We start from the raw sequence: 14418 nt of genomic DNA, 5'->3' as shown, positions 1-14418 counted from the left end.
CAACTTCTGCTGAAATAAAAGTGACTTTATTCTTTAAAAAAATTAAAAAAAAAAAATCAAAAAGCTAAACTTACAGCTGCGAGATTCTCACACCGTGACTGGATGGCCTGGATGAAGAGACCACTGGCTGCTGAATTCCTGTGAACAGCACTAATGAAGTCTTGCACTGGAGGTTCATGGGACAGATTAATCAAGTCTTGAACATGATTCACGATAAGCCAAGTCAAGTGTTCTGAATCATGTAAGTTTTGACACTAAAGGGGAAAAAAAATTAAATCTGATTCCAGTAATGCCCATGTTAAACATTAAAATACTAAAAGCCTTATCTGACATAACATGAAGTTTTTCATATATAATTCTGGTAGCTATTTTAAAATAACAGCATAAGGTGTCTATATCTTAGTATCACAACCATTATTTTTACCTGACAATTCTTCCAAATGCTTTTGATGTTGTTTCAAATTACAAGATTTATAATCGATTTTTAAATTATTTTTTCAAAACTCTAAAAATCAAGGTTAGAAACAAATAAATTGAAGTCAATTCAAAGACACCACTTTTAATGAAATGCTGTTTTAAATAAACATGCACACACACACAGTCTTCCTGTAAAATGTGTTTTTTCATTTAGGCTTCTTATCAAGATTTCTTATTACTGATGGCCTTAAACACAAGATAAATAATTTCTGGAAAGTAAAAGAGATCTGTCAATAATTAGCCTAGCGAGGCTACATGTATATCAACAAACAATGCAATGCAACATTAAAAGATCTGTACAACTATCCAGGTGATGCTGAGAGATTGACAATGCCCAGGTTTTGGGGAGTTTTACTCTGGACTACACCTCTCAGGTGACTGAACGTCCGTTAGTACTTGAAGCCCTTCTTAAACATTGCTTTTGGTTTAGTTGAACCTGAAAGGAATGCGGTTTGCTTGCCCAAAACTGCTCAGCAATGCAGACCAAAGTGCAATACTAGATATTATGGGAAGATTCACTTCAGAAGTTCCCAATGAACTAAAATGCTAATATGGAGGTAGCAAGAGGCCTTAGCCACAGGAACTGCTCTCATTAGGGAGACAAAAGAGAAGTTAAATGTTAATGTAAAACCTATTCTTTAACGGCATGGAGACAGAAATTTATTCTCTCCTAGACACTGTGCTGCTACTGATGTTGGGAAGTGTAGCACTACTTAGTGTGCTCCCAGCAGCTCACAAGTAAGGGATGAAACACCCAGCAGATAATTCTATTACTCACTAGGTATCCTTCACAAGCCAAGAGAATTTTCAGTTCAGAACAGAAACAAAATGCCAAATGAAGTCACAACTAAGCTTACAGAAGCACCACCTGAAAACAAAACCACTAGTTTCACAAGTCTTCATTCTTCACATACAAACCAGACAGATTCAGGTAATGCACATCAGTAATAAAAGACTGTTGGCATAATAAAACTATAGATGCAAAATTCAGTAACTCAAAACTTACAACATAGTCACAAAAAAGAATGAGTGCTCCTCTTCTCACTATCTCTCGGTTGCACACGCCACGTTTAGATTCTGAATCTGATTCATCACTGTCTCCAGATATCTGAGGGCTAAGCAATTTAGTAGTAGAAAGACTGTGTCGCCTGCAAATAAGACATTGTATTTTGTTACTGTTTTCTTACTATATTTTATTACTATAGCTACTGAAACATTAACAATAAAATTGCTCGGAATATCCTACCAATATCCTTACATAATATTTATTTTCCTAGAAACTTTATTCAAACATTATACGGCTTTGAAGTAGAAGCTTTGCTTCCCATCAGCTCTTAGTCTAACACTTGTATCACTTTTTTTGCTCCATGTTTATAACTTCATTGGACAGTCTGAGCTTCTGAAGAACTAAACAGGTTATTTAAAATAAAAACATGGGTTATTGCATCTCTGGTAGGATAACAGAACCCAATACTGAATTTTCTTCTCAAGCTAAACTAGTGTTCTCGAGCAGTCTAGTGTCAGGTTGAAAGCAATGTGCAGCTCAGAAGAAAACAGAGGTGACACTGGTAAATCAAAAAAAAAAACTGCAAAAAATAGCACCTTAACTATTTTTTAACATAATTTTAGCAAATATAGACACATTACTACTACTAGGGATCAAAACCAAATCTTACTTTGGGGTTTGATGCACTTCTGACCACCAGTTGTAGTTGGTATAATTGACAAGAAGAAGGATTTGACACCAGAGGAGGACTAAAGAAGGATGCGTGGGAATCATGGACTGAACGAGGTCACTCAAACTCTCAAGGGTATAGAAACTACCATCAGATCCATCTCCTGTAAAAAGTCTGGTGGCTGCAGCTGTGATTCGCCTAAACATCCCTGTAAACAACAAAAGCATGTTAGAGTAAGTAAGTAAGTCTAAATTCTCAAGTTTTAAAATTATTCAGGGTAGTCTGAGAACACAAATCTTGTTTCATGAACCACTACCATTCCTGGAAGAACAGTATATCCCAAGTGGTTTTACAAATGTAAGGCAAGTCATGGAGTTTGCCCAAGGAAAGTGTGTAAACCAGAAAGGACCAGCTCCCAGACTCAATAAGTAACGCTTTAGATCAGACTGGAGTTGTAATGACATCTATCTTCGCAATTTTTCTCTGTCATGCATCAAAAAGTATATCTAATACAGGAAAACCTTTTAAAATTGTTAATTATGGACCAGGATTTTTTGTTTGTTTTATTTATAAAGTAAAACACAGAAATTCTAATTAAGAACCATACTGTAACTACTATTCTACATGCTAAGACAGCTTACAAGTCTTCTACATCAATTGAGGCCTTCCCAAATACATTTACTTGAAATTAAACTGATATCCTTCTATCTAATTTCTGAAGTGCATAAAGTAAACGTTTTTAAATAGAGAAAAGTCATTACCCTGCATACTCAACACTCAGCACAAAAGACAAACTTTGCTTCTGACTTGATTTCTGTATTCATATGCCAAAATAAAGGGAGGGAAAACAAGGTAAACAGACAAAGTTGTCTGAAGGTACAGGACTTTTTGCGTTTCTGTGAGAAGATCAGGGGGAAAAGGGTTTCTTCAGAACCAGTTAGAAACCAAAAGCTAATCAGAATAGCAAAGGTGATCTGTAGCGCTGCTTGTTTGCATTGCCAGATATACAGAAGAATAAGTTGTAAATTCCGCAGCCACGTGATCCAGTTTAGGCTGCCTCCAGGACCAATAAATACACAAGGTAAATAGTAAAGAATGGGAAAAATAACCAAGTCTCAAAACTCAGGTTTCACTCACTAGCAAACCAGTGCTATTCCCATTCCAGCTTCCTGCATTTGCAGTTATTGCACCACCTAGTGACTTTCTACAGTCACAAAGGCCACTGTACACTAATCTTATAACTTCGTCTATGCCTTTTATCTCTACTAACTTCAAAGCGCACACTGAAAATGTTAATTTCTAATCTGGAGGCAGCTTCCTATAGTTGCATACACAGGAGTCAACAATGCTCACATTTTGAAAAAAAACTATAATGGGTGAGAAGACAAAACATCCAAGCAGAACAGCGGATAAAAATGAGAGAAGGCCTTTGTTTATGTTCCCAGGCAGAAGTTGCTATAAGCTGCACCTGTAGTTAGGAGATATAACTTAAAGAGAAAAAAATGCAGAGGTTCTAAGTGAACAAAAGAAAACCAGGCACTTAGTTAACCCTAAGCCTAAACCTGAAAGAAAATGCTTCAACATTAAAGTACAGCATAAGCATCTGAACAACTTTACTTCTACTCTTTTACATCATAATGGGTAACCCCATTACTACTGATACTTAGAGTTTATTTGTAATCTTAGACTAAATTCACTTCCAGAGATCATGCAATACAAATATCCCAGTGTTCTGCATGAGTATTTTAATATTTCATCTTAATTTTGCCCAAAAAACCCTCCACAGTTCCTGGCCAGACTTGCAGCGCAGCCTGGAATCCAGCTGCTGCAGCAGAATGAGCTGAGCCTTCCCCTTCCACTAAACCCGGCTCCACTGGGGGAGAACCCACCTCCCCGATTTCAACCACCAGCTTGGTTTTCTGGTATCTTGGCTTGACACCATTTAATCACTTACTCCAAATCACCCTGGCGTAAGTTATTTGTCATAGTATTTGTTTCAAATGTTTTCCATAACAGCACTTAATAGTATACATGCTTAATTATTATTTTAACAGACACAAGCAAAAAAAGAACTAGCACTCAATGCATCCAGAGTTTTGTGCCCTAAAGGAGGCTTAAAAAAAAATCAAGGACAGCTCTGTTAGCTATCACGATATTTTGTGCCTCTTCACTCACAATCCTGGAATGTTTGTGACAAGAAACTGGGTTTGGAGGACTCCCATTTCTTAAACCAAAGCTCTCTTCTGACAAGTCAAAAGGCAAAACATCATTCACCTCACCTGCACAAACTCTCACAATGTAATTCTATTAGTTTTCCATTCACTTTTCTATCTGATACTGTCACTGAAGACTAGGAGTGAAGCTACTGAAAATTAAACCAAGGCAATGCAGAAGCTTTGAGCTTTGACAGAGAACCAGCTGAAGACCCAGAACACTTCCATCAGCACTTTATTTACTTATTTTAAGTTTACGAAGATGATGAAGGGAGTGGAGCATCTCCCGTGTGAGGAAAGGCTGAGGGAGCTGGGGCTCTTTAGCTTGGAGAAGAGGAGACTGAGGGGTGACCTCATTAATGTTTACAGATATATAAAGGGTGAGTGTCATGAGAATGGAGCCAGGCTCTTCTCGGTGACAACCAACGGTAGGACAAAGGGTAATGGGTACAAACTGGAACACAGGAGGTTCCACTTAAATTTGAGAAGAAACTTCTTCTGAGTAAGGGTATCAGAACACTGGAACAGGCTGCCCAGGGGGTTTGTGGAGTCTCCTTCTCTGGAGACATTCAAAACCCACCTGGACATGTTCCTGTGCAACCTCATCTAAGTGTTCCTGCTCCAGGAGGGGGATTGGACTAGATCATCTTTTGAGGTTCCTTCCAATCCCTAACATTCTGTGATTCTGTGATACACCTACGATACTTATGTTTGCAAGAAGCAGCTGCTAGCAATGACAGGAACAAAACTGATTCTTTTTCTCCTCAAGAAAGGACTTTAGAACTGAACCGTGTACACAGAGCTTAAGAAGAAAAAAAGATTGTTGGGAAACAGTGGAGCACAGAAGCGTGTTAGATGTCTAACAGTACTCTGTATGCACTTTTTTTGTTCTTTGAATCTCCTAAGTAGTGCAGTATCGTAACTCCCATTTTACAAATGAGGTCATGGAATGCAGAGTTTCTTGTCCCCTATCTGTAAGGAAGCCTATGAAGAACTAGGGACTTGAGCCAAGACCTTTTTAATTGCAGCCAACTACTGTAATCCAAGGTTGGATTTCAGCTGTAAGGGTAAAAATCAGAAGACAAGAACGACGGTCATAGTAAAGAAATAGTAAAAGAATAGGAAGATAGTACCACTATTAGGATGATGAGACTAAGAAATCAAGCTACAGATTAAGGAATTACTGAAGTGCGAGAATTGGATATCTAGCAGAGGACACCTGTCATGGTTTAAACCCAATCAGTGACTAAGCACCACGCAGCCACTTACTCACTCACTCCCCCGGCTGGATGAGGGGTAGACTCAGAAGAGTAAAAGCAGGGAAACTTGTTGGTTGAGATAAAGCAAGTTTAATAAGTAAAGCAGAAGTTGCGCACACAAGGAAAGCAAAGCCAGGAATTCAATCACTACTTTCCACAGTCAGGCAGGTGTTCAGCCATCTCCAGGAAACTCAGGCTCCATCACACACAATAGTTACTCAGGAAGACAAACGTCATAAACTCTGAATGTCTTCCCTGTTCCTCCTCCTTCTCCAGCTTTATATACTGAGCATGACATAATACAGTGTGGAATATCCCTTTGTTCTGTTGGGGTCAACTCTTCTGGCTGTGTCCCCTCCCAATTTTTTGTGCACATGCAGTCTGCTCACTGATGGGGTAGTGTGAGGAGCCAAAAAGGCCTTGACTCTGTGTAAGCACTGCTCAGCAGTATCTAAAACATCCTGGAATTACCAACACTTTTCCACACAAATCCAAACCATAGCACCGTACTAGCTACTATGAAGAAAATTAACCCTATCCAAGCCAAAACCAGCACAACACCTACAATAGAATTCCCAAACATGAAGAAAGAAGCTCAAGAGCAGCTAGCTGGAACAGTACCACCACCTTTCCTACTTTTTTGGAGTTTTTTTGTGGTTTTTTATTAATTATTACAAGAAGTGGGAACCTACCTTGTAGTGAGTATGAACCAGGGGTCTGCAACTCAGTATTTTAAGCATGGACATACCGATCAACCTCCAACTTCACGGGGGGGTAGGGGGGGAGCTGGGGGGGGGGGGGGGGGGGGGGTGGAATAAATAGAAGAGGAATACAGCCACAAATTTGGAATTGTTTGGGGTTTTTTACTGGAAAATTTTAGACAGTTTAAAAGTAGAGGTGAGAAGTTACTAGTTACATTTTGTTCTAAACAGGCAGAAGAAATGTGAAAAGTATGTCCTGTATGCATGAGCACAAAGTTTGGGATGTTCTTTATACTGAGTGGGATAGAATGTCTTCAGCACCTACATATTCCTTCTCAGTGGTTCAACACCTTCAGCAATTGTCTCAGAACTGAAGAATCACCCTGGCACTGCACACTACAACACAAGGCATTATTTAAAGTATTACCTGATTTGAAGATATGTATTAAGCACATAAGCAGCGTGCCCAGCTCCTGGCAGTAGAAAGTATGTTGCTGCTCATTCATGTCCACTTTCAGTTGTTTGGTAACAATATCTTCCAGCAGAATGCCAACCAGTTGTAATAAGAACCTTAAAAAACAAGTATACAATCAACAGAAAAAACTATCAATGTAACGCCTTTCAGAATAAGATTAGGGTTGCCTATGAAACTCAGTAAATTAAAAAAACAAAATATGAAGTCTTTGTGCATTCATCCTAAATAGGATGTTAAATTAAATGCTACAGAACAGGTTAACCTAAAACAAATACGCTGCTGTAGGTAGGGAGAGATGATCGCAAGCACTGCAATAATTACATATTGAAGAGATCTGGGTTATCTACTCATCAGCTGAAGTTGTGATAGCATGCATACACCAGCCCACCTCACACAGCAAACACTCAAAATGCTACCATGTCTTCATAGTGATTTGCAACGAGCTAAAAAACACACCATGACAGTTATTGCAGCTCAGCTGAGAAGGGACAACTCAGCAATTCACAGTAATTCAGCTGTTTACAGCCTCATCTATGCACATTCTATCACACACATTCCATATCAAACCTCCAGCTGGTGGGGTGGTGAGAAGGGAATCAAAAGAAACACCAAAAAAGCACATTTGGGGAAAGCCATCCTTGTTCCTGGCAATAACTGTTCCTCAAGTCACTATTTTTGGATGCAGGGTCACATTAAGGGAGTCCAGAAGCCCATTTTCCCTCTACCCATCACTCTCACAGTGAGCTAAATGATAACAAACAGTGTTTTATTTCTATCTGAAGTTCCATACTTGAGTAAAAAGTTCTGATTTTCCTCAACAAGTAGCTATTTCAAATGCTTCCAATCATATTAAAACATAGTGTTTGTCATTAAGGCATTATGTCAATGTAATACCATTGCCATCTCTCCACACTTCTTTTGCCTGAAATTTGTCACTCTCTGAGAACATCAGCATGGGAAGCTAACGAGACAAAGCCAGCTCTTGAAAAATAGGAAATAAAAAGCAGGACTGACTTAATAGATTTGAATCCATCTTTTGCCAAGATTCTAGTACAGAACCTGGGTTTCTGCTGAGGGGATGACTCATCTTTCAGTCCCCACAAAGGGAGGAAAGGGTTAATCAGCTAAGTTTTTTTGATCTGATTTTAATTAAGCCCAGGATTCACCCATTTTAACAGCTCCATTAGGTCCTTCACTTGGCTCAAGAAGAGGTATCAGAACAGTCCAAAGTCCCTACTACACACTGCTCATCTCTTCCCTCTACTTTCCATTTCATTATTCCTTCCTCCACACGCTCCTCCCATATCAGCTTACAATCCAAACACAGTTCTTCACATGCACGCACTTGTGACTTCTCAGAAATCTTAATCTTTCTCCTATGTAATTCAAAAAAACAACATACCTAGAAAATGTCTCTTCAGGCAGATATTTAGCCTGTTTAGCCTCAGTGCGATCCTCTGGTGCAGATACGTTATTTTCTCCACGTCTCAGTCTGTTGATTGCATGACATGAAATCAAATATGGTGAGAAGGAAAGCTCTTGTATACGGGATAGAACGATGTCTTCTGTTGACTGCGAAATCAGAACTCTAAGGATAGCTAAAATTCCAGAAATCCACAGCTGGACAGTGCTCACCGATGCCTAATACAAACAACGATGCAGAAGATTGAATACTTTTGTAGTTAAACAACACAGCATAGGAAAGCATTCAAAAAAATTAACATTTTCATTAACTGTTTTATAAAAGCAGACCCTTCTGAGAATGGAGCAAGCAGGAAATAACTTTTATGTTCAGGTCTTCCACACTGCTATTCTTGTGGTAACTGTCAAGCTTATATTCACTGTTTAACAATCTTTCAACTACAAAAACTATTAACATTTGCATAAGAAAAATGTGATTTACCTATTAAATTGCATTCTAGAATTGATTATAACAGTATGTTTCTCTACAGTCCTGACCCTCAAAATATAAAATGAAGGTAAGTAATCCCTAAGCAGAGTGTACCTGTATAAAGTGCTCCCAGTTGGTAAATCATAGTAGTTCTAACCAATTCTTACCCAAAATCTGCTGCAGGTACTTTAATGCCACATTGTAAATTAGAAAGAGAAATATGTGCTCTTTTGTTTCGCATGAAAGACATTCAGAGTCTCTCTTTTCTGGAAACAACTGCTTACCATTGTTTTAGGAGTAACAAACATACTCCTTAAAAGCATGTCCACAGGGCGGAGGGATGAAGGAGCCAAAATTTCAAATAAAGTGTTCAGTACTCCCAGAGCCTCATGAGAGTCTATATGCATCTGTAAGAGAAAAACACAAAACTAATTTGTAACTGTCCATTAAAGGTAACTGAAACTCAAACTTACCGTTTCATGTTTTAAATGTGTCTACATGTGTGTAATAAAGCTGTCCTCTACAGTACAAAATTCAGAGCAAGCAAAAGCTATGAAAGGTAAATTAAAGCTTCATTGCAGGCTTTCCTACTATCCTGGTTTTATTAAAAACCAAGTTTCTCTTTTAGTGAATTTGCCTGTCAGCTAAAGCCTTCATATTATCTGCATTTTCCTGGAGAACCAGATACATGTTTTGGTAAATATAGCAATGGAATGCAAACTTATTGATAAGTACAGATGGACATCTCACAAGAGGGGCAACGAGAAACCGGTGACCAAGAAACTGACCAACTGTGTATAACATTCCATTCACGTGAATACTATATATGAAAGTGGGAGATCACGAGGATCTCATCCCTTTTTCGTCTTTTTTGCTTATGGCTGACATTAGGAGAGGACCTTGCTGGTCGTCCCTGCGAACTGAGGCCTAGTGACAGACTGAATCCAGCTCCGGTTGGCTGCAGAGTCCAATCCAGGACTTCGGGTGCCGGCTCTGGAGTTGCTGAGACTTTCAAGATTGGTTTTGTATATTTTGTATTATTTTCTCTGTTCTTATTAGTAGCATTAGTAAAACATTTTTAATTTTTCCAACTCTCTTCTCGGTCCTTCTTTCCCTCCTGATTGCCTGTCCTTAGTGGAAAGGGGGGAGGGAAGGGCAAAAGGGGGAAAGAGGAGAGGAGAGGAGGTTAATAATACATGTGCCAGAGTTTTATTGTCTCCCCGCAATCTAAACGCTCGACACCTACACATGAGTTTTGAGAACATGAGCAACAACAACAAAAAGTAGATCATACGAAATTCAATATACATACCACATATATTTTATTAGGAGAAATACGCCCTATTCAGAGAATGAGACCAGAAGACTGACTTGTCATAAAAGTTAAAATTTTCTCCTCCCTGCACATCCTACCAGGTATATTTATAGAGAGCAATGCTGGTTGTGAATAAACATATGCAGTGACTAGAAGAAAAAAAATTCCTAATAATCAGAAGAGTGAACAGCTACCATGGCATTACACTGCAGTAACAGAGGCAGGACACCTTACTTGATCAGTTTTTTATATAAATTATAAAACAATCAATCACAAAAAGCAAAGGACTGGACTTGAAATCTGGATGACTCTATTTTGCTTAAATATTTTGCTAGTTGGGCACGTGTATGGGTTCAGACAATAACAGCAGCAATTTTAATTCACCAGCATTTCAGCTTTGTTCAAAAACTGTTGTCTGATCTGCAATAACTGCCCACTCTCCTCAGCTATGAGATCTCCCCATGGGAGTGGGGATCTGCCATCATGGAGTAAACAACATTAACAACACAATTCCACTCATTTTGCTTTTTATCCTTGAAGTGTTTCTATAATCATGTATGTAAGAGAAGTAGAATGAGCTTCATCTGCAAACATCCTTGAAGATAGCGCACATAGTTTATGCATTTAAATATGACCTTCATCACTTCAAATACTTAGTTTACCCTACAATAATTGTTTTTCCAGATATGGCAACCACACTTTGCAGAAAACTTGTCTTCATATAAAAAAAAATTCACAATACCCAAAGCCATTATTGATACATATAACAAGCATTTTAGATGTTTATACATTAAAAAGTGTATATAACAACCTGTTGTTTTGCAAGCATCGGGAGAATAATGTCAGCTATTTGCCGGGACAATCTTTTCCATTTATCTTCATTTTCTTTATGACACTGTTGCAATACTAAGATGAACATTTCTAGCACCTGAGGAAAAGTCCAAAAGAATACAAGTAAACATCCATACTAACTGGAAATGTTTAAGTAATACTGTAATTGGAAAAATATTTACACTTTCATCCATCTGCTAAAAAGCAAAAAGAAAAGAAAACGCATATGAGAAACGTGCAATATTTTTAAAACCCCATTTTCAGTTTAAAAGCTTCTTCTTAGGTATGACCTTAAAAAAAAAATCAATTTACTTTTATAAACCAGAAAAAAATGTTTTCTTGGTGTTTTTGAAATGGCATCTGTAGAAGACTACTCAAACAACTGGAAAAGGGATAGTAAATCTAAATGCCTCATCGCATACTCAACAAAAAGGGGAGGAAGGAAGAGAGCAATTTCCCACATGTATACTTTTTCTTTACTTGAGCTCAAATAAAGCTTAAATTTGGTCAAGGAGACAGAACAGACATTTTTTTGAGCTCATTCACCTGAGATGTGTCACTTTCACAGAAAAGTCTATAGGAGAGCATAGAGTGGAGCACATCAACAGCAAGGGTCACCTCTAGTAGCTGAATGCGGTATGGGTTTGAGGGATATAGAGTTGCCACAAACGGGCCAAAGACACAGCAGGCAGGAATTTTAATACATGGACTGGGAAGCGGGACTGAGGGATCTGGTTTAGAAAACCAGTTAGATGGAGAACATGTAAAAGAAATTCAAGTAGTTCAAGAGAGAAAGAGAAAAGAAAAAAAGAGATCACCAGATCACCTTCCTTCCAAAAAGCTTTGTCATGAGGGAGTAAATACAAGTCTGTCTGAATGACTGAACCCTGGAGCTCCACGGCTGGCAACTACAGCAGTAACAGAAACAAGCTAAAGGCTGTAGCTCTGTGAGCCTCTCAAATTATAGAGACACCAATGCAGAACACCCCAGAACAACAGACCTGCCCAGGGGTTGGTTTATATGGACTAGACCAGCAGAACAGGACAGAATAAAACCTACAGATGTGACAGTGAGGGAAGAGTGGTGCATGGGTGGTCTTTAACAGGTTAAGAATGTCAGAAAGGGATCTGCTCAATTGCAGTACCTTATGTAACAACGTTATTCACTATTTCACATCATGTGTCTACAGAGTGTCACTTCATATAGTTATATTAGTCATTTTATGATTATAAAACTACAAATTCAAAAGAAAATATGGATACACAAAATTACCCCAATCTGAACACACAGTTCTAACAATTTATTTTGACAAGATATACTTACTGTCTTTTTTCCAAGTATTCTCAGAAAATACATTGTTTACATTAGCATACACTACAATTGCATTTTCACATGACGAAAGGAAAAGCACATGAAGTTTGTTAAGCACCTGAATAAGCAATAAGACCCCATGTTAATTTTGCTACTTCTCTTAAAATGACTTATGTTTTTCTACAATACACTTTGGTTAAAAGAAATTAATTCTTGTACTCCCTACAAGGCAGAAACATGTTTTCCAGACCCATGAGGTCTGGGGCAAAGTAAGTGCTAATGACTGTCTAACTATCAGTTTCATTACCTTATTCAAATAATTAATGTTTCAAAATGTTATTGAATATATTGCTATTTTACAGCAATACCTAAATCATCTCTATGCAGGATGTTTCTTTTAATTCTGTCCTCCCTTCCACTTCTAGTTCTCTTCTTTTAAGTTCCTTGAACTCTTATTACAACTCTTCTACTAACCTACTGCTTATTCTATCTGCAACACAGCCAAGATTATGATCCTAACTGGAGCTTTTCAGTGCTTTGTTACCTAGGGTGGATTATAAAGTCCACAGACAGGTTATTTGACTTGAAATACTGATTTGTAGTGCAGAAGTTTTCCCCTATCCCCAAAAAGCTTTGCATACACTTTCTACTAGGAAAGATCACACAGAGTCCAGCTGTTCAAGTTTTGCTTAGAAAATCATTAATGTTGCCTGAAGCATTTTTAGCAAAGTCTTTTATAGACTGTAACCGGGAACACTTTGTCCTCCGCTCTTACCTGATGATACTGAATAAGTCTCAGTAGCATTGACACTACCACTTCCTTTTGTGTTTCCAACTCTTTTCCAGCATCGGCTTTATTTGTTCCTCTTAACACAAAGAGATCATGAACGATGGGTTGCAGAGCTGGTATTGCTGAAATCAGATTTGTTTGGTTAAGTATGAGATAAATCACTCTAGAGCAGTGTCTTCTTCTAGCAGCTTAGCTACTAGAAGTAAACCATGTTTTAGTTCATTAGAGGTTTTACCCATCCCTAAAAATAAAAAAATCCAAACAAAAAACCCCACCAAAATTTAACATGCATAATGATGTCCATCATTTACTTCTAGTAGAAAATTTATATTACAGACACATTTGCCTATTCTCAGAGAGCTAAAATAGATAATATTTCTAAAGTATTTCTCAGCAGAATCACTGGGAAATATGAGAGAGATGCTTTGACTTAAAAGCTGAAAGTAGAGGAAAGGAAGTGGACTGAAAACTAAAATCAAAGCCTTTCAGGTACTACTGTGTTGTAAACTTATCCCTAATGTGGTTCCAAATAAAAGCTTTTTTGCTATTACGTATGATGCAAAAGACGGGGCAGCAGTGTTGGTAGGGGACAAACAACTTCCTGAAGGAATTGAGACTTATTTCATGTATTAAAAATGTAAAAGCTAGTGTCTTCCGGAACAATCAGTGTGATTATAATTTTCCATAGCTTAGTACTCAATACTGGTTTTATTGCTGAACTATGTTAATATTAGTCTTGGTGCCTTTGATTTTTAATTACCATGTGTAACAGCTTTCCTCCCACTGGCCATGATACCATCGCAGAGCTGAATTATTTTAGGAATTCCGATTATCTGTTTGGAATGATACCGCTCATAAGACAGCAACACCAGGAAAAAAAAGATATTAGGAATAATCGCTTCAGACTCCCTGAAAACAAGAAAAGCAAAAGTGTCAAGTTTGAATTGCACAACTCTGTTCAGTAAAAATGAATCTTTTTACAGTAAGATTTCTTTAAGAACATATTGCTCTTCTTTCATACAGTATTTCTCTAATTTTTGTGCCCTGTTACTTACTATGGGTTCTTGTTCCCAAGGGATTTCTTTCAAGCTTTCTTAATTACACAGTCGGTATGATTATAACATAGTATCTAATGCACATGACATACATTGGACTATTTCTGTAGGAGACCAACAGAGCAAAAAAAAACTCACTTAGCTTTTCAAGTGTGAGAAAAAACCAGAAATAGCTGACAATCAAAATTCCACTGCACTGCTTATGATCAGAATACAAATCGATTCACACTGAATCCACGATGGGAAGAAGCAGCTCTCACTTCAGCAACTGAACCCTAGTGATGAAGCACTGTTTGGTGAAATCACAGCTCTGGGGAGCCCCCCAAAGGAATGGTTTTACCATACAAAGTGGAGAAACAGCACAGCATAGCTTAAGATGTTTTTCCATGCTGCTTCCCAACTTCTTCAGCCATACAGAAAACC

The 14418-nt window shown here is 38.0% G+C and overlaps 1 protein-coding gene across 4 annotated transcripts in view; it reads right to left on the bottom strand.

Annotated features, from left to right (window-relative positions):
• The window catches only part of HTT (huntingtin), an 85845-nt gene that overhangs the window by 29844 nt on the left and 41583 nt on the right, over positions 1-14418 (bottom strand). For all 4 annotated transcript variants that reach the window (XM_065836131.2, XM_065836132.2, XM_071808517.1 and 1 more), the window contains 9 exons: positions 13701-13849; positions 12926-13062; positions 10819-10935; positions 8977-9099; positions 8204-8442; positions 6754-6896; positions 2154-2361; positions 1484-1625; positions 75-254 (listed from right to left, as the gene is read on the bottom strand). In XM_065836131.2, coding sequence (XP_065692203.1) covers positions 75-254; positions 1484-1625; positions 2154-2361; positions 6754-6896; positions 8204-8442; positions 8977-9099; positions 10819-10935; positions 12926-13062; positions 13701-13849 — 1438 coding nt within the window. The remainder of the gene's footprint in view (positions 1-74; positions 255-1483; positions 1626-2153; positions 2362-6753; positions 6897-8203; positions 8443-8976; positions 9100-10818; positions 10936-12925; positions 13063-13700; positions 13850-14418) is intronic.

Source organism: Patagioenas fasciata, chromosome 4 (assembly GCF_037038585.1).
Source record: "Patagioenas fasciata isolate bPatFas1 chromosome 4, bPatFas1.hap1, whole genome shotgun sequence".
In the NCBI taxonomy this organism is placed as follows: domain Eukaryota; kingdom Metazoa; phylum Chordata; class Aves; order Columbiformes; family Columbidae; genus Patagioenas; species Patagioenas fasciata.
Note: the sequence above shows the minus strand (reverse complement) of the source record. Positions and strands in the feature narration are given on the sequence as shown.